Source organism: Ursus americanus, chromosome 2, assembly GCF_024610735.1.
Source record: "Ursus americanus isolate L20-20 chromosome 2, mUrsAme1.1.p, whole genome shotgun sequence".
NCBI classification, from domain to species: Eukaryota; Metazoa; Chordata; class Mammalia; order Carnivora; family Ursidae; genus Ursus; species Ursus americanus.
Window position 1 is genome coordinate 21,789,847 of NC_142128.1, and position 24,275 is coordinate 21,814,121.

Consider the following 24,275-nt stretch of genomic DNA (forward strand, 5'->3'; position numbering starts at 1 on the left):
AATGAATTTTCACAACTTGAACCCACCCCACGTAAACAACACCCAAATTGAGGAAAAGAACACTACCAACACCCCAGAAGTCCCCCTTGTGCCCTGTCTTGGGGGTCCCCAAAACTACCCCGCAGTTTGATGACTTGTTAGGGGACTCACAGGACTCAGCAGAGAGTCTTACTGTCAGCAGACTATAATTTATTATGGCGAAAGGCTACCAAGCAAAATCAGCAAAGGGAAAAAAGGTGCATAGAACAAAGTGCAGAGGAAACCAGGCGCAAGCTTCCGAGAGCCCTCTCCCAGTGGCGTTACACAGGACACCTTAATTCCTCCAGCAGTGAGTTACGATAACAAATGTGAAATGTTATTTGCCAGGGAAGCTCCTTAGAGACTCAATACCCAGGGCTTTTACTGGGGGCTGGTCAGGTAGGCACCCTCTGCCTAGCACATACCAAAATTCTGGATTCCTGGAAGGAAAACAGGTATTCAGCATAAATCATATTATTTGCACAGTTTAGGCCCAGTGAGCCACTTTTATCATTTAGGGAATGTTGAGAACCCTGCAGAAATCCAATTACTCAGATGTCAGCCAAGGATTAGCCTTGCAAACAAGGAGAGCAGTCTCAGGCCTACTCTGTTAACTCTCTTTTGCTCCCAACCACCACCTTGGCCGTCGGCCCAGGCTTCTATACAGCAAATTTATTATCAGTAAGACCCCATGCAAAAGGATGAGACCAAACGGCAGTACTGGTCTCAGTCATGCTCCTTAGGGATCCTGCATTTAGCCAGTTAAAATAAATCCCATTAACCATAAAAGTCTATTTTAGATATGCTATAAGTCAACTATACCTCAATGAAAAGAAAAAAAAAACCAGTCTCTTAGAAAGCCAAGTGACTTCCTCACTAAACTTCTGTATGATTCATTTTTATCTGGCCCAAGGTACCCATTCAGGTCCAGCATGGCTGTGGCCAGCAAGTTCAAGCGATCTGAAGCCTTCCAGGGTGGAGGCAGTGTGGCGAAAGGGCACAGAGACAGAAGTAGAACCCCAGAGGGCACATGGTCGCCCTAGAAACGAGTCTGCAATGTTACGGTACCTCAAGCAGGACATATGTTAGGCAGTGGAGGTTAACAGGGCCTCCAATGTAAGCCTCCTGCCATGCGGCCTCCTGCCCTGGAGTTTCCAGTCCAGTCTGAAAGATCCAACTAGCCCTTGGTTCTGCCTGTCCATGATACAAGTTTATGCACCTCGTATGTGTGCATTCTGTGTGGGAAGTGCAGGACCCTGGCCCCTCTGTTGTCAGGCAGCACTGCTAGATGTGAGCACAGGCTCAGCGGCAACTCAAAGTACTCCAGCGCGTGGAAAGGCAGCTCTGGAGTCTTATGTCAGGAAGAGGGGAAAGCTTCCAGATAGAGTTCTGAAGAACCAAGATCATAAATGCCCTCCCCGCCACTTGCCCAAGGCTCCCCAGGTGCCAGGACTTTTATCCACTGTTACAAAATCTGCAAGCCCCGAAGTTTAGCAACCCAACAACATTCTTTCAATCACCTTTTCTCCTCCTGGCCTTTTATCTGCAAGGGCTGTATGCAGGAGGCACAAACACATTTTTGCAGATAAACATTTTTATCTCACTTAACCAGAAAGACAAATTTGGGAATTGGTCAGGATGTGGGTTGAACTGTATCACTAACACCCCCCCCCCATTCCTAGGCTGAAGCCCTCACCCCCAGTACCTCAGAATGTGACTATGGGAGACAGGGCTTTCAAAGAGGTGATTCAATTCAAATGGACTCACTAGGGTGGGCCCTCATCTGATCTGACTGGCATCCTTGTAAGAAGAGAAGATTAGGACACAAACAACACCTAGGGGCAACTATGGACACATGAGAAGGTGGCCATCTGCAAGCCAAGGAGAGAGGACTCAAGAGAAATCAAATGTACCGACACCTTGGTCTTGGACTTCTGGCTTCCGGATCCGTGAGAACACACATTTCTATTATTTAAGCCCCCCAGTCTAAGGCATTTTGTGATGGCAGCCCTAGCTGACTAATGAGGATGAAAGCTGGAGTTTTCAAAAAAATTTCAAAATGGGTTTATAGAACCTCCCGCTCCTTTTATCCAGTGAACAGCCTCGATCGATCCCTCTCTGCAGACAGCTACATTCAGATAATGAACATACCTTACTAAGTGTGGATGGAGGTGGGTGGAGTAAGGAAGTAGAATCAGGCTGTCAGCCCACTGTGGTGAGTTGCAACTAATCTAGAAAGCCGAACACAAGTCAACAGCAGTAAGACATCCCGGTCAAGAAGGCCAAAGTCTGTCTGTCAACAGCAGGTGGAGAGGTCACAGTCCCTGTGATGTGCCATCCCCCAATGTGCGGCTGTTGGCAGGGATCACAATTAGGGTGCGGGTAGCCTCCACATTAGTGACGAAGAGCTTACCAGCAGCTTGATTTTAGATGGTCCCGTCGGAGAACAAGCCCTCTTCTGTGGGCATGCGTGTGTGGCCTGATGGTCCAGCCAGCATCCGAGATGGAGGTTTTCATCCTTTAGAGCTCCACAGGAGGGGTCCTAAATCTCCAATGGTCGCAGGGTCTGAGTCCTATTCATGGAGTCTGAGTCTGCTTCCAGGTCAGCAAGCTCCTGCTGGGACTGAAACAGCTCCCAGCAGCCTGTAGCAGTTTTTAGCTTTTTCACGTCCAGACAAGAAGAATCCGTGAATCTGGGATTCCAAGAGAGCCAGCTGCTTCTCTCTGGCTTGTTGCAGAAAGACATACTACAGTACCAGACAGCCATGGTCCAGGTCCAAGTGAGCAAGGCTTCCTCTTCCTGTAGTCAGGCTTAGAGTCCGAACTGACCAGCTCAACACCATGCGCATCAAACTGGCCAGTCATCGGCCTCCACAAGTCAGACATTTGATTTTGACTAGGGCTCACTGGCAATTTAACTGCTTTTTCCAATTCCAAATGTGCACTGCCATCCAGAAATTGCCTCTCTTTTCATGTTGTCTCCCCTTCCAGAGGCTCCAACAGACACATCATAGCAAAAATCATCAGTCCTGAAGACTTGTTCTGCCTCCAATACTCAAGGAATTTAAACTCCAACTGGTAGCTAAAAGGAGGAAGCTGTATCCCACCAACACCTTCTTAATTTAATTATTTTTGCATCTTTCTTTGATTGGGATGATTCCTCTGGCATTTGTGAAATTATAACTATGTAGCATTTTAAATCAATTTTATCGTATTTCCAGGTACAACAGCCACAAAATACAAAGTCATTTTTTAAAACTTCCTTTTTTTTCTTCTCATTGCAAATTTACTCAAACCCCTAGCAAATTCAGCATTGGCAGAATTATAACCACAGGCCTGAAGTGCTAACTCTTTTTTGCAGAGGTAGAAACTACCCCCCATAAGATAAGACTTTGAAGCAATGGGATCAAAGGCCACTTAACACCCACTGCATGTATATTTTATTTATTCCATTTAGGAACATTTTTTACAAAATGATAAAGAATTGAAGAAACTTTCATTCTCTTCTGACCTTTAACAACGGTTTTCACGTTCCTTTCTAGTTCTTGTCAAAATGGACTTTCGATCAATACAGCTCCAATTATGCCACATTAATACCATCTATCTGCAGAATGTCCGTGAACCCTTACTGAGCCCTTACTAGATGCCGGGTATGGGGCTAAGGGCTTTACAGAGATGATCTCCCTGAATCCTCACAAAGACCTTATTCCCATTTTGGAGATGAGGAAATGAGCACTTCTGCATTAGGTTACTGCCCCAGGTCCTGTAGGCAGGAGGTGGCAGAGCAAGAATTGCAATCCAACTCTGCCAACTTCAAAGTACCCCTCATGGTGCCTCTGGGGGCCTTGTCTGTCTGTCTAGCCACCTATCCCAGACTCATTTGTTCACTCACTCCCTCCCTGCCTACCAAAAAGCAGTATGATGTATATCTTAAACTCATGGACTAGAGAATCCCGGGTTCTAATGTCAGTTCCTCCCCTTACTAGCTGTGTGACCCTGGGCAAATTACTTAACCTCTCTGTGCCTCTACTTCCACGTCTATAAAATGGGGATAATTATAGTGCCCATCTCTTAGGATTCTATGTGGGATGTGCCTATCTCCAAAGGTTCTTGTGAAGACTTCTGTGAGGACAGCACTTCAAACACACCGGGCACATGGGTCATGCCTGCTGTTGTGATTATTGAAATAAAGAGACTCTGTGGCTATTCCCAGAGAGCTCAGGGTCTCCAAGAGGCCTTGCAGTTCCTGAGTCTCAGATTTCCTTATTCTCCCCTTCCTCTGGCCCTACTGCTTCCACAGGCTCTCACTGCTCCCATGCAAAGTCAGAAAGCGTGCCCAGCAGACACCAAACGTTGAGATGAATACAGCTGAAAAGTGGTATGATGGTGCGGCCCGGAAAGACCAGGGCTGAATGTCCAGACCCAAGGTCTGAAAGCCAGAGAGGGTGTGGACTCCATTCTTGTGTCTCTTCATTTGGATGATTTTCATATACATGAACCATCTGTGTGATGGCCAATGGACTTGGAGATAAAGAACAAGCCATCTCTTCTCCTTGGGGAAGCAGAGACATCCTGTGCTAAATCTCCTCACTTCAGGGTCTGGGTCGGAGTGCATCATGAAAGTAGCTGTGGCCAACCCACCAGCAAAAACTTCAGGAAAACAAAGGTTAACTGACTGGGCAGCAAGGATCCTCCCCAGAGCCAAGTGCTTTGGAGGCCCAGGATATTGGGGAACCGCATAAAACGTGGACTTTGCAGCCAGATAAGACTTGGCTTTGATTCTAGCTCAGTCTTTAATTAGCTGTGTGACACCGGACAAATTTACTTCACCTTTCTGAAGATCAGTTTCCTCCTATGTATAATGAGTTGTAAAAATTTCTACATTTGTGACAGTTGAGAGGATTAAATGTTTTCTTTTTTTTTTTTTTTTAAAGATTTTATTTATTTATTTAACACAGATAGAGACAGCCAGCGAGAGAGGGAACACAAGCAGGGGGAGTGGGAGAGGAAGAAGCAGGCTCATAGCGGAGGAGCCTGATGTGGGGCTCGATCCCACAACGCTGGGATCACGCCCTGAGCCGAAGGCAGACGCCTAACCGCTGTGCCACCCAGGCGCCCCAGGATTAAATGTTTTCTAATAAGTGCCTGGCAAGGAAGGGTGATTTCTGTTCCCCATCTCTTCTCTGTGGTGGATTGATTATAAATGAACAGATGTTCTTAATTTTACTCTAAATTCAAAAATATGTCAGAATGTTGTCCCTTATACTATGAGGGATTTCACTCAAGATGTATCACTTCCTAATAATAATTGTTAAACCTACCAGTCATTGAGGCTTACCCTGAGCCAGGACTCCTGCTTTACACGTATGAATGCATTTAAATCCTCCTAACAACCCCTATGCATGTTTTCCATTTTACGGATGAGAAATCCGAGGTTCCACAAGAGGAGATAACTTGCCCAAAGTCACAAGGCTAGTAAACAACAGGGCCGGGATTTGATCTGCCTGCCTCCAGTGCCCACACTCTTCACCACTATGACCCGAAAAAAGGGCCCCCAGGCCTCCATCAGAGAACTCTGTTTCCTTGGCTTTCTCTCCTACTAATCTGTAAGATCCCTCCAGACAGGGTCTGGCTCCATCTTATTCTCCACCGTTATCTCCAGGAGCTAAGTAAGGGAGGGCCTGGCACCCAGCACTGGTTCAACAGGTATTTGTTAAATGAGTACATGAGAGATGCAGCAAGTGGGCAGGGTCACACCTTCGTAGCCCTACAGGCAGCAAATGTATGTTCTAGAAAAGCAAAAGGCCACTTCTGGGGGCTTTGGAAGAGTTCCAGTGATCATGGATTTACAGAAACTGGTCCAAGCTGGCAGGATACTTTGCTGACAGCTGTTTTGAAATAACCAAGCTTTAACACCTTGTCTCAACACTGCCAATGTCATTACAGGGGCCTTGTGGCTCCAAAGAAGGTACCCTCAGGGGACCAGCCAGCTAGATCTGATCACCCAAGGCAACCAACCGGGTCCATTACTGCCAATATGCCTTGGAGACGGGCTGAGGGCAAGTAAGAACATGTCTGGGGCTCCATGTTTTAGACCCCTGTGGGCTCTCACTGGCCAGATCAATACACCAAGAAAGGCCTCCCTAGCTACCAAGATCCCTTCTTTATAGCTGAGAAACTTCCAAGGATGTACTAAATAGAAGCAATGTTTGTCTGAGTCACTTCAAGTCTGTCATTAGCCACATGGGTCAGAGTGACTAAGAAGGAACTGTGGCCTTAGGCTCTGAGTGAAATGGCCCATGCAGAAGTGACTAATTCAGAAGCCACTGCAGATCCCAACTAACCACGGGAGTGCTGTGCAACGACATGCAACAGAATCAGTCAATAGGAGGCACACGAGTCAGTCATTCAACCTTGTTGCCTGCACCAGGGATCCCTCAACATGAGACTTATCTAGGCTGGAGAGGGACTCAGTGGAGGAGGGCCTCACATCCACGCAATCACCCCATTAAGTATGTGCTGGATACCCACAGGTGCACACCTGACTCCTCAGGAGCTCACAGCTGGGTGGGCTCAGATAAGAACACAAGTACATAACTAGAATTCTATCTAGACTTTGACAAGGGACCCTCCACAAGGTGCTATGGGGTCCACGAGGAAGCAGTTCCAGGCAGAGGAGCATCCTCTAAATGGCTCTTTATTGAACATTCCACTTTGGCTAACCAGCATCTTCTCTGTGCCAGGCCCAGGTGCCTCTCACGAGGCACCCCCCCCCCCTAAGACCAAGGGTAATGAGAGACTGGACAGGCGGTAAGGGTAGGCAGGGAGACTGAGGACAGTGAAGACAACCGGAGAAAAGGAACAGGCCTGAAGTAGACAGCAGGTGATTTTTCCTGCCCAGCATCCATTCATCCCCTCTTCTGGTAATATCGCACCCCTTCCCCCAACCACCAGGCGCCAGCTCTCAGTCCATGTGGGTATGTGCCCCAGGTCTAGGCAATCAGTGCATTCCCCACCTTTCTGGACACAATGATTACTTGAGGCTGGATACATCCCAGGTTTGGGCCAAGGACAGCCAAGTCCAGGGGTTTTGTCAAGGAAGGGGAGCTCCTGGGACGCCTGGGTGGCTCAGTTGGTTAAGCAGCTGCCTTCGGCTCCAGTCATGATCTCGGAGTCCTGGGATCCAGCCCTGCGTCAGGCTCCCTGATCAGTGGGGAGTCTACTTCTCTCTCTCCCTCTCCCCGTTTGTGCTCTCGTTCACTCTCAAATAAATAAATAATCTTAAAAAAAAAAAAAAAAAAAGGAAGGGGAGCTCTTTCTACCAATAAGTGGAGCTGCAGGGTCACTCGTGAAGCCTGAGAATGAAGCCAGCTCAGAGGGAAGCAGGGTCAAGAGCTGAAGAGACAGATCCCTGATGATGCTGTTGTGAGTCTTAGACTATGGCCTGAAGCCCCATCTGGCCCTGGCCTTATCAACTCCACAAGCCAGTGAATCACCCCTCTACCCTAAGCCAACTGGAAAGAGTCCCATCTGAGGTCTCTCCTGTCGGTCTGCTCTTCTGGGAGTATTATGAGGACGAAGAGACTTTCTTCTCTGGGGTTTTAAAGGTAATTATCTGGTGATAATTATTATTATCTGATTGTCCCTGGGGTGAGAGCCACCATGGAGACAGAGTCCAGCTGGCCTTTCCTAGGACACTTAAGACGGTCAACAGCCTTTCTAACAGTATCAGTCCATAATTATAGACGCTTTCACTGTTTGCAGTAGCTATTGTTTCTGTCTGCCCAGCACCTTGCTTTGGTGATGGACTCTGCTGTTTCTCTACCACGGCGGGGATGGAGGAAAGCTCATGACCCAGATCAGATTTATTGTACGGCCTTGGCTGCAGTGATTAATCCAAGAGGGTATGGGACTCACCAGAAGCCACTGAGAACCTTTCTGTGGGACTTCCCCAAATTAGAACTGGAAGGAAGAAGCCTTTCTTTCAGGGTCATCAAGCTGGGAGGGTACAAGTCTGGAGCTATCAGCTGTCACGTGCCCCAATGCCTGGAGAAAGCCTCCTTGCAGCAGGAGAAAAGGAAGCCAACACACAGGCCTGGGAGAGCTTGCTTATTATCTCCCTATGTCCAATCTCCCCCTCTCCCTTTTACTGTTAGAATCTCCTTCCTCAGAGTTTTGGCTACCCAGCCAGTGACTAAATTTACAGCAGCCTCCCTTGTAGCTAAGTGTGGCTATGTGACAAGATAGGAGGAGCCTGGGTATTTGATGACTTCATGGGGCCCAGCCACCTACTTCCCCTGAACAACCTGCCTATCTCTGCATTGTTAGGTGAGAGAGAGATAACCTTCTAACTTGTTGCAACCGTGGTATTTCCATGGTCTTTGTTATAGCAGTCTAATCTGTACCTTTATTAATGTGCAGGTGAAAAAGATATAGAAAACAGGGGTACCTGGGTGGCTCAGTCAGTTAAGTATCTGCCTTCGGCTGAGGTCATGATCCCAGGGTCCTGAGATCGAGTCCTGCATCCGGCTCCCTGCTCAGCAGGAAACCTGCTTCTCCCTCTCCCTCTGCCTGCCACTCCCCCTGCGTGTGCTCTCTCTCTTTCAAATAAATAAATAAAATCTTTAAAAATAATAAATAATAAATAAATAAACAAATAAAATCTTAAAAAAAAAGATATAGAAAACGAAGAGCTATATGGGGTTTACATCTCTGGATATAGATGTCCCTGCAATGATAATATTATTACTTACAGAGTGCTAGGAGCTATCTTTAATGTTTACATATGGTAGCTCATTTAATCCAAACCAATTCTGTGAGGGTACTATTGTCATTCCCGTTGTACAGCTTAGGATACAGGGCAGAGAGATTAACTTGCCCAAGGTTCTTATTGCATTGCCTCTCAAGCTAGTCTTTTCCATGATTTGTTGTGTAAGCCAATAAAACCCCGTTCTTACTTAAACTGACTCAAGCTGGATTTCTGTCACTTGCAACAAAGCAGTCTAACTGGATTTTTGTCTAATCCAGCTTGCAGTTTCCTCTATAGAGTGCCAAATATATGGTATGGAATTTTAAGACACTATTTCTTGACTGCAAGCAAGACAATTCTCCCATGAAACCTGCTCCCGTTCAGCTTCTTAAACCACAACTGCAGCTACAAGACAACAGGGCACATTGCAAGGAGACTGTCTTCTCAGAGGGAGCACTGGGCTTCCTGTCTGTGGCAGACACTGTTGGATGGTTCATCCAATACCTGTTCCCAAATCCCTTTCCCTTGCCTGCCTGAAAAAGCAAAATACTTTCTCAGTTCTCTGTACAGCGAGGGTTGGCCAGATGATACAATTTGGGGCAATGAAAGGTATTATAGCAGGGAGAAATCCCAGCATAGTGATTAAAAGCATGGGTGGCAGGGGCACCTAGGTGGCTTAGTTGGTTAAGTCTGCCTTTGGCTCAGGTCATGATCTCAGGGTCCTGGGGTCGAGCCTTGAGTTGGGCTCCCTGCTCAGAGGGGAGCCTGCTTCTTCTTCTCCCTCTGACCCTTCCCCTGCTTGTGCTCTCTCAAATCAAATCAAATCAAATCAAATCAAAAAGTATGGGTTCTAGACAGAATGCTTTGACTCACTGTCATATTAGGTATGCAAATTTGGGCACTTTACTTAACCTCCTGTTCCTTGAGGAGAGTAACTGTACCTACCTTATGGTGGTTTTATTAAAAAGTTACTAAATGTACATGGGGCGCCTGGGTGGCACAGCAGTTAGGCGCCTGCCTTCGGCTCAGGGCGTGATCCCGGCGTTCCGGGATCGAGCCCCACGTCAGGCTCCTCCGCTATGAGCCTGCTTCTTCCTCTCCCACTCCCCCTGCTTGTGTTCCCTCTCTTGCTGGCTGTCTCTATCTCTGTCAAATAAATAAATAAATAAAATCTTTAAAAAAAAAAAGTTACTAAATGTACAGAACCCAGAAGAGTACCTGGTACATGGTAAACACTCTATAAATATTAGCAATTGCTATTTTTGTCACCTGTATGTGCCAAATATGGAACAATCTCTAAGGCACATCGTTAAGTAAAAGCAGCAAGATGAGAACAGCACATCCACCGTGTGCTCGCATTTGTATGCGTGCAGAGGCTAAGGTATACGTATCTATCTGCTTGTGCCCGCAGACTCTCCGGTAGGAGAGACCCAAAACTGTTCTAGTTGCCTCTGGGAATTAGAACGTGGAACGGGGATTCTAGATCGGGAAATTCTACTGCACTGTATGTTCCCTCTTTACTAACTGGATTGGATTTTTGCAATCATGTACTTGAGTTACTTAAGGCTTTAAAAATCATGTTTAAGGGGCTTTAAACAATCCCACTTTCTCTTAATTTTCATTGTCACAATAAAATGGGCTGTCAAAAAATGATATGTCAATACCTCTCAATGAAGCTGGAAAGGATAAATTGAAAAAAAAAGTACAGTCAGTTGCATGGCGGTCAGCTTCCTTATAGAGGTATTCCTGGATGGTAATCTGTTGGACGTGCTCTGGAAGATCTCACTAGCTAACGAGAGGTTAGCTTAGACGTATCAAAGCTCTGTCAATTCCAAGATTTGTCTTTATGGTGGCACACAAGGAGAAGGGAGCTGGGGGAGATGCCAGGAAATGACCAAAACAAAAAAACAAAAACAAACCCCAAAACAAAAAACAAAACAAAACAAAAAAACCTGCAACCATCACAGACTACTGGTATCAGACAGCATGCATAGCAGATGTGCTTGCTCCAAGGGCAAGCCTAGTCTCATCTTACCAGGACAGAACTGAATCACACAGCTATGCTGCCAGAAAGACATGGGTGTGACCCCTGGGTCAGCCACTTCATCACTGTAGGGACTGGACCAAGTTATCTAAGATCTTTGAGTGTTTTCTCATCTGTAAAATGGGAATAACATCCCCCTTACTGGGTTGGCATGAGCCATAAGAGACCAGTGAATGTAAAGTCTGTAGCAGGGAACCAGGCATGGAGGGAAGTGGCCGAGGATGTGACGTAGCCGTCATGGAGGGGGAGAGGGATCACCTTCACATGATTTGTTTCACGTGTCTATCTTTTAATGCATAAAAAAAAAAAAAAGACAAACAGGAAAACGGTTTTACATTGACCTAGAGGAGATCATTACATATAGCCATTTTAACAAACCCCACAACCACATATTAAGTCCGGCCAGCTCCTGCTAGATCCTAACCTTCAAGGCTGAACCATATTACCCCGTTTAGAGCAGAATCAGAGCATTAAGCAAAGCCAAGGTTCTCAGACCTTCCCTTCTAAATCTCCCTCTCAGACCAAGAGGTCGGAGCAGAACCAGGCAGGGTTGTTATTACCCAGGAGATGGTTAAGAACAGCACTGGTAATTTCATTTACTCCTTGGGGCTCTGTGCCCACAGAATGATTTAAGAGGCCCCCATGTATATATGTGATTGGGCCCAGGAGAGATATTTTGGTCTGAACTGTGAGGTTTATGGCAAATACAGAGTGGATGAATGGCTCTAGGCCAGAGGACAAGTGTCACAAATGCTACGTCTTCAAGGAAATAAGGCATATGCTGTTGCCTCCAAATACTGTGAGGCAAGGAGTGACTGCCAGACTAGTCCATCCACATGGCAGACTCATGCCTGGGTGTTTGCAAAAATAAAATCTGGGTGCTGAGGGCCCCCCTTCTAGTGAAAGCCAAAGGCCCTAGAATAGAATGCTAGAAAGTCTTTTATGAATCACCCTGGGTTAAAATGACACTTAAGGTCATTTCAGGAAGAAGAGAAATGTTAACCACCCCTCCCTTCAAGTTTTAGTCGCCAAAAGGAATCTGGGCTCTGAAAAGTCACACACACTTTTCCCCCCAAGACCATGAGCAATTGTGGCAACTGGCCAAATGTGTTAGCTCAGGAAAGCTGGGAGCGACCCATGTGAGCAGTGTTCACTGTGGGCAGCTAATGGCCGTGAGCAGACCAGTTTCATAACCTCCACGCTGGGACAGTGCTCTGCTCTGTGGACCTGTTTCAGTAGAATCCCATCATCCACAAGACCAATGGGTGGGAGTGTTGGGAACAGATGATTCTGTGTTCTACAGATAATGGTACAAAGGGATTGTTAATAGATAAGGTTTAAGCACAGCATTTGGACACAACTCCTCCAGACATTCTGTTACTAAAGTCTTAAGAGCCAAGAACCTGGAAGGATTGAGAAATTCTAAAGAATTAAACAAAACCAGACAAACAAAAAAAGAAGGTGGAAGGTATCAAAGACACAAGAGCTCTTTGTAGATGCTGGCTGGCTCACTTTGTCCCCAAGTTCATCTTAGAGCTCAAGTGAATTCGAGACATGAGGCAGAGACATTAGACCTGTGTCAAGGGCAAAAACTTCTGGTAGTAGCTCTTGGTGACGTCAATCATCAGCTCCTGGGTACATTCTGGGAGCTCCCCTGAAAACAGTCCTGGGGAAAGAAAGACCTGGTCAACCAAATGGAGCTGGGGGAGGCCAGCAGCTCTGATTTCTGTTTAAACCCCTACAGGGCCCTTTTCTTTACTCATGAGCATTGAAATGCTAGGCCTGACAGCAGAATATTTCTACTGACCATATCTTCAAGATGGTATTTTTGTGTGTGGGGGGAGACAAATAATATGATTCCCCAAATGGATAAATATCTTCCAGGTAAAAGAGGTTCGTACATTATTGCATAATCTGAAGAGTTAAGGCCTCTCTGACTACATGGGAGATTGTTCCAGACAAGGATTTGTCCATCTCCTGGGTTCTGGTGTGACACCTACTGGGCAAGCCCAGGTGAGCACCCCTTGAGGTAAGAAACTGCTCTGTTGTTCATACAATGAAACTGAATCCAATCCCCAAACCTGCTACATACAGACAAATCGTGGACCGGAGTAGAACAGAAATACCTATCGAAAGACAAAAAAACTGTATTTAAGGATTTCTGGGGGAAGAGGCACTCTCACCAACTAGGGGCGGAAGCATACGTTCGTACAACTGTTTGGAAGAGCAATTTTGGAAAAAAGTTCATACCCTGTGACATGACAATCCAACTTCTAAGAATTTATCCTACAAACAACCTTGCTCAACTGAACAATATATGCACAATATATGTACAAAGTTTCTAATAGCGAAAAACCAGGTACAATGTCTAATGATCCATTATACCAGGGAACTGATCAGTTACACTGTGGTACATTTATGTAATGAAAATCATGCAACCATGAAAAGGAGTGAGGGGAATCTCTACATACTGACAAGAAAAGATGCCCAAGATACACTGTTAAGAAAGCAAATTTTCAAACAGAATAGAAAGTGCAAATCTGTTTATACAGGTGTAAACACTTTTATGTATCTGTTACATACATAAGTACATATATATACACAGATACGTATACACACCTGCGTATTAGTATACATACAAAACAAACACATACACTTGCATATATATATAGAGAGAGAGAAAATAATAGGTAGATAGAGAAAAAGGTCTAAAAAGTATGAAATTTTCACAGGCACCTTTTACAAACCAGCAGCCTATGTTAGATTTGCAAACATATGTTTGGTCTGCACAGTATTTAATCTTTTTAAAAAGTTAGCAGCCAACACTTAAAAATTCAGAGATATCACATAGATCTTCAGACTTTCAGCTCCTCATGAACTATCGGAAGTTCTTAGAATGTTAGGTCTGTACTCTTGCCAGCCAGGATAGGCTGTCACTTCAATCACTTCTGTCTGACTCCTACAAGCAGTTTTGGCATTTTGGTTCCTGACCCAGATTCCTTCTGGATGGTTTGCCTTTCATTTTGTTCCACTACTCAGTGTCATTCAGTGGAGCCCTCCAAAAATGTGCCAGTTGTCTTACAACCTTAGGCCTCTTTCTTAAAGATGGAGACTGCCAACAGCAGTATCCAGATGGTTAGCATTAGTTTGTGAAACTACTGAAAACTAACATGGGAAGTATCTTGTCACAGTGCAGAAAGTACTGGACTCCAAATAAGGGGTCTTAAGAGCTAGTCAAGGCTTTCCCATGAACCAGTTCTGACCCTGTGCACAACCCAATCTCTCTAGGCTGTAGTTTCCCCATCTACACAATGATCTCTAAGGCCTCAGGCAGCTTGAATCCTCCATCAGAACCTCCAAACGCACTGCTTATTTGGATTTCAAATACCAAGTAGTGCCTCCCTGCCTCGGCCATCAATGCCCAAAGACCAGAGTTGGTTCTAAGGACCCTGAATAAGTTAAAAGACATTAAGATATTTCTCTGGCAATATACTTCTCACTTCAGATCAGATACCGGTCTGACAATCAACCTAGAACAACTGCTGGGGTTGTTCTGATCTTCACTTGCTAAGAATGATGATACTTTCTCACAGTGGGAACCCAATATAGGGAGAATCACTCAGCAGGGCTCTCCCTCCTCTGCAAATGCAGAGGTGCACAAAACAGCAGAACAGCCTATTTTCTCCCCAAAGAATCTGAGTGGATGATTTTGTACATCTTTGAAACTCACAGTCAATGATCTGAGTGATGAGTTTTTTAATTGGAAAAACAACTAAACCACCCGGGGTACATCTCATATGTTGTCAAATCACTCGCTACATAGCATCGCCCATCTGTGAATCTCTGGTGTGCTTCTGTCCACACTGCGTGAGTTCAATTACGTAAAACCATATAGAGAAGAAAAGAGACTGCCTTGGGGTGGGGGTGGGGACATGAGGTTTTCTTCTTCTTTCTGCTTTTCTGTGTTTTCTAAGTTTTCTAGGAGGAGCGTGTATCACTTGTTTGCTCACGTGTTTGGCCACTGGGAATGCTGAGGTCATGAGGGCTTTACCTGAGGGCATTCTGTCAGCCAAGGTCCTGAGGGGGTGTATTTGCTTCTCTCAGTTGTCCTAGAGCTATCGTTGGTCTTAGACCATGTTTTATGTCAACTTTTCAGTTTGGGCATTCCTGGGCAGTGTGGGAAGTGTAAGTTCAAAACCCCAACCAACATGAAGCCATTGTTAGAAATCTCTGGAGAGACTTTTCCTTTTCCATCCAGAGCCTAGGCCAAGAGAGTCTTGCTTCTTTGTACTTTTCCTGTACTGGTCGCAGGTTGACTCTAGATCAACTTTTACTGAGAGATCACCCTTCAAGAGGGTCTCTCTGCCATACAAGGCTTTCTCTCGCATCCCCACAGGAGTATCAAACCCTAAACCACTCTATTATGAAGATGCATAAACCTAACCAAACCTAACCATGCTTATAAAGTAGGTTTAGTTTCCTCTTTGTTTCTGACCCTTGAAATTTCCTTGTGAACCCAATTGTGCATTTAAAAAGATACTGGTTATATTTTAGATAACATTTCTAGGTAATCTGTAGCAGAATTTTTAAATTAGCTAGATCAATACACTGTCAGATAAAAATTGCATGCGTTACTTTTGTGATAGAAAATCAGCTTGAACTTTCATAATCAACACCCAAGCTTACCTGGGCAGCCTGAGAAGACGGTGAACGGTGGCACCACAGTTTCTGGGGGTAATACTGTGTTGTCAAGAATTTTGCAGCAGTCTTTCAACACACACCGGCGCCCCTGAAATTAAAATCTTCTTACTAGGAAATAAAGCAGGAAAAGCTCGAGTAAAAGTTGCCTGATCTACTGCATGGCATGCTATTTTATATTTTCTCCATTCACGATATCATACAATAGGCAGAGACAATGACAAGAGGTTTGGCCACAATTCCCTACTTCAGGTCGCACCTGCCAAGCAGGAGGAGATAGGGGTATGGGTGTATGAGAGTGTGTGTGTGTATGTGTATGTGCGTGTGTGCGCACGTGTGCGCATGAACCTGGGGAAGGGGTTGTATTCTAGGAACATTTCAGGTTATCTTAGGTATTACTGACTGAAATTCAGTCTCCCAAGAGTTGTACAATTTTCTTTTTTCTTAAATTTAGTGGACATCTACTTTTTTGCTTGTCCAACATTTGATCCCCCTTCTTCTGGTAACAGAACCTGTATTGTCCTTGGTAACACCCCTCTGCCCATCACAGTCCCCTATCCTAATCCCAAACCCCAAGCCTGGCCACAAGGACTGGTTTATGGAATAAGCCAAATCAGTCTGATGAATCTCAACATCAAGGCTTCTGCTGGGACTACCGGGAAAAGAAGCTCTTTCCAACAGGGTTTCTAGAGGACAGGACAGACATGTGAACCAGCTGTCTTGTTTCCGTGAGGGAAGAACCTGCCTGAGAGCCTCCCAGAGGAAAGCGGGAAAGAGAAGGAGACTAGTTCTCATGACATCAACTGAACGCCTGGAGCCACCTGTGCAGAGCATTAGGATCTACTTTTGTACTCTTGGTTCATATTAGCCAATAGGTTTGTTCTGAAGGTTTAGGCCAAGCTTTATGCTTGACTTTACCCACTGCTGCCACTTTTCAATTCTGCCATCACCCACAGCATTCTGAGGGCAAGAAATAGGTCTGGTAGATCCATCTGTTTCCTGGGTTAAGGGAGAGGGAAGGCTTCTTCTCTATACAGATTGAAGTTGTGCCTCAGACTACCTGCTGGGTAAGTGAAAGTTTCGGTCTTCACTGACTGCATTTACATCACCAGGGCCTGAGAGTTCACTTGTGTTCTGGTCAGAGGATCTGATAAAACATACTTGGCTGACAATGTGGAATCCCTAATAACATCAGGACAATGTTAACCTGTCCTCATCTCAGGTATTACCAAAGAATATGAAAGATACTTTGATTTGGTTGTATTAAAAATGTCCCCATTATTAATAAATACCCAAATTGTATGTATTTCCAGGAATTTCCAGGTAGAATGCCAAACGAACTTTTTAGAAAGCTTATACCTCGAAGGTCTGAATTTTTTAAGTGACCACTAAGCTGTCTCTCGTGAGGTGGATAAAAGCCTTGGCAATAGTTGGTACTACCTGTAGCTCAGAAACAAGTTATGACCGCAGCTTCCCGTTCATTCTGAAAGTTGTCTCCCATGAATCACCTGCTAGTGGCAATTCCTAAAATACAACAGCTGGCCAGCTCCCCTGTGACTCCCAAATTAACTCAAAGACATCCTATGACACCTAAGCTCCTAATAATTCCAACTAAGCACAAGGGGCACTGGATGGAGAGAAGCCGAATGTGCTGCATGAGGCATGACGCATTCACACAGAGGGCATCTGTAGACAAAGGGCCCTGGAAAAGAAGAACAGTGTGAATAAAACTTCCTCTATGTACCACTGGCCACCATCCAGCCTGGAGGCACCTGCTGCGTCCACTAGATAGCCATTCTGCCCACTCAGGCAAATGATGCTGAATCAGCTTCCAGAACATTCTGGGCAAGCTGATCAATTAAATAGCAGCAAAAGTCAAAACACGGGTACTTCCTAGGCATGAGTGCACTGGCAATAGATGAGGAAGTTAAAAGCTGAAACCTCTTCTTTATTCTTTCCTGGAGGACTTTCCAAGGAAGAGTGAAGAACTCCATGTTGCCAGTATTACAGCTATGCATATCTCCTGATTCAAGTTACTCAGCATCTTTGAGCCTTGGGTTCCACGTCTGGGAAACAGGACATAAAACCAGACCCACAGGGACTCTGTGAGGATTAGAGACAATAAATGTAAAGTTCACAGCACGGTAACAGTGCCCATGAAGATTGCCCGTGAGGCTTTCCTGCAGACATCTGGGCAACTCTGCCTGACACCTGTATCTTCACACTTCCGAACAGGAGGTAGACCACCAAATGGGTGCTATTGGAAGGATCTGCGGGTCATGGGGACAGCTGGACTCTAAAAGAGTCCCTGCTAGCTCCGAGATTCAAGAGTTCTAAAAGAATTTTTCTCCTGAGATTACTTGAGAATTTGTAAAAGGCTCAGCAAGTAGGTACGCCAATACCCAACAGTGACTATATCTGAGCTGAAGGCACGAAAAAGCAGAGCACAGGACAAGAAGACTAGAGCTCCCTAAGTACTGGGAAGAGCATTTGGACTTTAACGTTTCAGACATTTAGCTCTGGGGATAAAGGACAGGGCTAACACACTAGGCTACTATGAGGATGTCATCATTTTGCTGAAGAAAATATCAGAAAAATCCAGCCATGGCTTAGAAAGCCTGCTTTTGTCACACAGAATGAGGGGACAGGATGGGTTTCACGATTTTCCCCCTTTCTTCAACATCATGCCAAACGAAAGACGCTCTGTCTCTAAGATACACGAAGGGACTCCTCTGGAGGAGAATATTTGGCAAAACCACTACTTCCTTTCATTCCGAGTAACAGGTCAGATTGGGATGTTTTCTGCAGCAATGTGGCTCTCCACTGCATGGTTCATCTTTGCTGTGCTCTCATGGCTCACAGAATGTGACCGCATAGTTTCTACAGGTATTTTATACTTGAGTATTATCCAGAACAGAAAGCTGCCTCTGTATTAATGGGAACAGCCATTTAAAAACATGAAAAGTCCTTGGTTTTTCCTAGAAGCTAGGATTTGGGTACAAATTTAAAATATAGGAAAAGTTTTCCCTAACCCTTAAGGCAGTTTAGCTCTGGTTATTAACATTCCCGCCTAGGATGTTCTCATAAACCCCATCTGCAATCAAGCTCTTCATCTATGAAATACTGAGAAATTCAACTTTGTAAAGCCTTGGCCAGATGAAATGAGTAGATGTCAAGGCTCCTGTGGACCAGGGTCCCACATGTCCACTGAACAAGGGCCCACTTGTACCCTGCACACCCATCACCCTGAACTACTTGCAGTTCCCCTAATGTCATGCCTGTTGCCCCCACTAGACTGGATGATCCTGGAGGTAAAGCAACAGGTAGGCCATAGAGCAGGCATGGCTATTCATACAGTCTGGGTTCAAATCCCAGCTCTACCACTTCATAGCCCTGTCAAATCCCCTAATTTCTAAGGTCTTCAGGTTTGTTGTCTGCAAATAGGGATAACAGTAACTATTACCCTTGAATGGTTATGGGGGTCAAATGAAAAAATCAAAGGCAAGAGTTTAACATCATACAGAAGATGTTAGATAAAGTTTAGCCATGATTATTAATGCCTAGAAAATTCCAAATCCAATAATAATTCCAGTAGACCAGAAACTACTTCTACCCTGCTTGGCCACAGAAGTGGAGGCCCACTGACGTGAGGGATGGGAGCTGGAGGGGCAGTGAGGCCATTTAGCCAGCCAAGATGTCATACTCACAATCACACAGTTCTTGCCAACGTGAACGTAAGAGCCAATCTGAGCTGCGTTGACCACACAATCTTCCTCAATAAAGACATGGTCCCCGATATGTAAAGGAAAGAAGGCAACGCTAGAGAAGGAAGAGAAGATGAACAACAACAACAAAAAATGTCAAGGTGGTTTGCTTTTGATCAAGGTTTATAGAACTGCTGATCGTACTCTCAACTTCATCATCTTGTCTTAATAAGACAGCTCCCAAAAAGGAAGGAATCCTCAGGCTAGGAGAATTCTGTGTTGAAGATGAATGTGATTACTAGCTCAAAAGCAGTAATATTTAACCAAGGAGTGTGCAAGGAAACAGCAAGACAGAAGCGGTGAGACCTTCCAAGCTAAAAGAGCTGGCACCAAATGAATGCATGTCTTACTCATTCCTGCCTCCTTGGAAATGCTCGCAGGTCACAATTTCGATAATCTGCCCTACAGTGTTGTAGGGGACTGACATCAGTTCCTGGGATATATTTTCTACCATTCAACATTTCAAGAGTTTGCAATATTCACTGATTTTACTGAGTGCCTACTGTGTGCCAGACTCTGTGCTAGAAATTGGAGATATACTGGCAAGCAAAAAGGACACTATCCGGCCCACGAGGAGCTTGCAATCAAGAAAAGAGAGATTAAACAAATGATTATATAAGTAATTAATTACAACTATGATAAGTACTACAGAGTAAAAAATACCAAGTTATAAGTGGAAACTTTACCTAGATTGGAAGTTTGGTAAAAGTTTAATTGAAAGTTACAATTAAGGGGCGCCTGGGTGGCTCAGTCAGTTAAGCATCTGACTTCAGCTCAGGTCATGATCTCGGGGTCCTGGGATGGAGCCCTGTGTTGGTCTCTGCACTCAGTGGGGAGTCTGCTTCCTCTCTCCCTCTGCCCGTGGCCCTGCTCGTCTGTTCTCTTTCTCAAATGAATAAATAAAATCCTTTAAAAAAAAAGTGACATTCAAGCCAAGACTAAGGATGAGTAAGAGTCAGTAAGTTTTCTCCAGACTTCTGACATCATTGCATTCTCCATGATTCCTCAAATGTCATTAACAATGGTTTTCAATCACATTTATAAGTAACTTCAGTACTTGGGATGGAAAATATTTGGACAAGAACTAAAATAAAGTAGCTGGATGCTCACTGGCTCTATCTAGTCCTGTGCTCTGTTTTGTCAGGAATATTTTGTCAGAGATGCTACCTGTCCTCCCTGGACCTACAGCTTATTTAAATCTTCCCTAATCCGTTTGTATTTTTGATCTGGGACCCTTGCGTGACAATGAATTCCTTGATCTTATCACAGTCAACAGCAGCACTGTCAGCCCTTGAATTTTATTTTATTTTTATTTTATTATTACTTTTTAAAGATTTTATTTATTTATTTGACAGAGAGAGAGACAGCCAGTGAGAGAGGGAACACAAGCAGGGGGAGTGGGAGAGGAAGAAGCAGGCTCCCAGCGGAGGAGCCCAATGTGAGGCTTGATCCCAGGACTCCAGGATCACGCCCGGAGCTGAAGGCAGACGCTTAACCAACTGAGCCACCCAGGTGTCCCTATGTAAGTGTTTCTACCACTAGGTTTTTGAGAACTTTGAGGCAGGAATGCTATTTCATCCATCTTTACGTACCCATCTTATAATCTAGTGACTGACATAAAGAAAACAATCAATGCTTCCTGAATTACTCAATGAAATGCAGACGGTGCCACAGGAAGGAGCCAGGAGGGAAAAGAGGGAGAGAGGCAAAAAACGAAAACAAAAAACCCAGCACATCAGGCATAGTGGACAGTCTTCCTGCCCTGTCCATGCCCTTCCCTGGATAATCCTTACTCCCACTGAGAGAACAGTGGGCCTGACTTGCCCCTGCCCTCTGGGTCAAAACTGTTTAGACCAGGGGTGGGCACTTAACTCCGGCTGAGCCAATCAGATTCCCTCTGCCAAGATTCTGAAAATAAAACCTAGTATTTTTGGCTGGTATCTGTTGAAGCCTAAATAGAGAACTGACATAAATAAGGGGCTGAGGCAGCACGGTTGGCTCCATGAGAAAAGGGGGAAGATGAAGCCAAAGTGACAGAGAGGAGAGGGAAGCAGAAATGCAGAGACAAAAACTGACAAGAAACAACATAGTCTCGGTGGCAGAGTGACAGACAGTTGTCTTGATTCTCGCTAGCTGTCCAGTTACAGGTTCTAGTCCCCGTGAGGCCTGGCCCCTTTCCTACCCTTATATTCCATTAAATATGCCTGAATTTCTTCATCAGAACCCCCTCTGCCTTTGCCAAGTGGATTCTGTTTCTGGCAACAACGAACAACTAGACTAAGACAACCACCACCAGAGTTGTGTCCATTACAGTGAATTCTTCCTCAGTGATCCACACAATAGCACAGACCTGCTCCTTACACCACAACTCAACACACGGAATACACCACCCCATAGCAGCATCTTGCCCAAGACCAAAACAAGGTAAGTAAATGACATACCCTTTGCTGAATTTCTTGAACGGTGGCCTTATGACACTCCGACTTTTCACAACACAATGACGTCCAACTCTTACATTTGCCAGATCCCCTCGGATAATACAGTCATTCATCACAATGGTCTACAAAATAAAGCACATTTTAACAAAACTGCCAACATAGCCTAAAACACAACAAAAAAGAGTAGGTAAGACACTGATTGAAGTTATGCTATGATCTACTGAGTCACATGTTCTGTCAAAAGGGATAACTTTAAGGTAAAGAGAACTGCCCTCATAACACTGAATCAGTTGAAGATGTTCCCAGCATATCATGAGCTTTGCCCTTAATATCCCCAAAACAGGACTCACTGAATAAACAGATCTTTACTGAGAATGCCTGTAGTTGACCTAGCTTACTCACCTCCTCAGATTCACTTGGTTCTACCTGCCCTTAAGCCTTGGCTGCTTGCTCAGTGAGAATCCAGGCTGCTCCTACCTTTGTCCAATCTCCCAACACTACTGACTCTCTCCAACTTCATGCACCTAGAGGTAGGCCTATTGAGCTCCTGGTTCATCTCCCAAATTCTGGATTCAAATGAAGTGCTACACTGCAGGGTACGATATCCAGCTGCCCAATGATTGCCCAGATGGGCTCCGTGGTGAATAATGTAACTCAGAAGTTTGGGGGAATTAATGCCTCATACTTGGTAAAGAGTAGGCATTCTGGAAATGTCTTTTGAATGAATGAATAAATGGGGTAAAAAAAAAAGTGCATATGGTTGGGGCTACAGCTGGAAAAGTAAGCTGGGAACAGGCCTTATGAGGCATTATGTATGCTGAGTACAGAAGTTTAGGCTTTTTCCCTAGAGGATATAAGGAATCAGTTTTTAAGCAGATTAACACATTGAATCTTCATTTTGGAAATATTACTCTGAAAGCAATCTAGAGTCTGAGTGAAGGGGCAGGTAAGACTGGAGGGAAAGTGACACTTTAGATTACAACAGTGGATCAAGGTAAAATGAGAGGATGGGCCTTCTCTACGACAATAGTTGTGCATGAAGAAAAGAGAAATACAAGGTAGAGGAATCTGATCAAGCCTCCAGATCTACTAATTAAGAGGGAGGAGAGAGGCAGAGAGAATGCATTTGACAACCATGTAAATAGAATTGGCCAAATTCAAAATTTGAAAATTCTACAGAACAATGAGCCAGTTTCTTCAACATATAAGTGGCATGGGGAGAAAAACAGGCTGGGGGCAAGAACTGTTACAGATTTAAAGGGTCCTGAGAGATACATCAACCAGATGCAATGTGTACTTGACCTTGTTTGGATCCTGATTTGAATAAACCAACTGTAAAAAGACATGTTAAGATACTAGAAAGATTGAACATCAACTGAGGATTAGATGATATTAGGAAATTACTGGCTTCTTAAAAAATATATCATGATAAGGGTACTCTACTCATTTTTTAAAAATCTTTAAATCTTAGTGATATATATTAAAGTATTTATGGGTGAAATAATACAGTTTTTGCAATTTGCTTTAAAATACCCCAACTCCCTGTCCTCCCACTGGTCAAAATAGGTATGTGTTTGTGGGGCAGCTACAGAGATAAAATAAGGATGTCAGAATATTGCTAACTGCAGAAGCTGGTGAATGAGTATATGGAGATTCATTTTATGTTATCTCTACTTTTTTTTTTTTTAAGGATTTTATTTATTTACTTGACACAGAGAGAGAGACAGCCAGCGAGAGAGAGAACACAAGCAGGGGGAGTGGGAGAGGAAGAAGCAGGCTCATAGCAGAGGAGCCTGATGTGGGGCTCGATCCCATAACGCCAGGATCACGCCCTGAGCCGAAGGCAGACGCTCAACAACTGAGCCATCCAGGCGCCCCTGTTATCTCTACTTTTGTACATGTCTTAAAAGTTCCATAATAATACTGCTCATCTATAAAAAGTAATGAATTGTTAATCCACTACTGTACAAAACAAATGGATAAATCTCAAAAACATTATGCTGAGAGAAAGAAGGCTGACAACAAAGAGAACATGATTCCCAATATAGTCAACTCCAGAAAATGCAAAAGTAATCTCTATTAGTCTTAATACCAGTGGTTTTCTGGGGCCAAGGGTAATAGGAGGACTGACTACAGAGGGGTCCAAGGAAATGAGGGTGATGGAAATATTTTATATTTTAATTGTAGTAGTGGCTGCATAGGTGTAAGCATCAGTCAAAACCTGTCAAACTGCGGGGCGCCTGGGTGGCTCAGTTGGTTAAGTGTCTGCCTTCGGCTCAGGTCATGGTCCCAGGGTCCTGGGATCGAGCCCCAAGTTAAGCTCCCTGCTCAGCCAAGAGCCTGCTTCTCCCTCTCCCTCTGCTCCTACCCCCTGCTTGTATTCTCTCTCTCTCACTTGCTCTCTCTCAAATAAATAAATCTTAAAAAAAAACCCAAAACTTGTCAAACTGCACACTTAAAATGGGTACACTTCATTGTATGTAAATTATGTCTCAATAAAGATAACTTTTAAAATGTTCCACGATAGGAGCACCCAGATGGCTCAGTAGGTTCTGCGTCTGCCT

At 44.6% G+C, this 24,275-nt stretch overlaps 1 protein-coding gene across 1 annotated transcript in view; it reads right to left on the bottom strand.

Moving 5' to 3' along the window:
- Positions 1 to 163: 163 nt before the first annotated feature.
- DCTN5 (dynactin subunit 5) overlaps positions 164 to 24,275 on the bottom strand; it is a 28,818-nt gene continuing 4,706 nt past the window's right edge. The window contains exons 3-6 of the mRNA XM_045776440.2: positions 21,715 to 21,833; positions 19,217 to 19,328; positions 15,498 to 15,600; positions 164 to 12,477 (exon numbers count right to left, since the gene is read on the bottom strand). Coding sequence (XP_045632396.1) covers positions 12,380 to 12,477; positions 15,498 to 15,600; positions 19,217 to 19,328; positions 21,715 to 21,833 — 432 coding nt within the window. The 3' untranslated portion in view covers positions 164 to 12,379. The remainder of the gene's footprint in view (positions 12,478 to 15,497; positions 15,601 to 19,216; positions 19,329 to 21,714; positions 21,834 to 24,275) is intronic.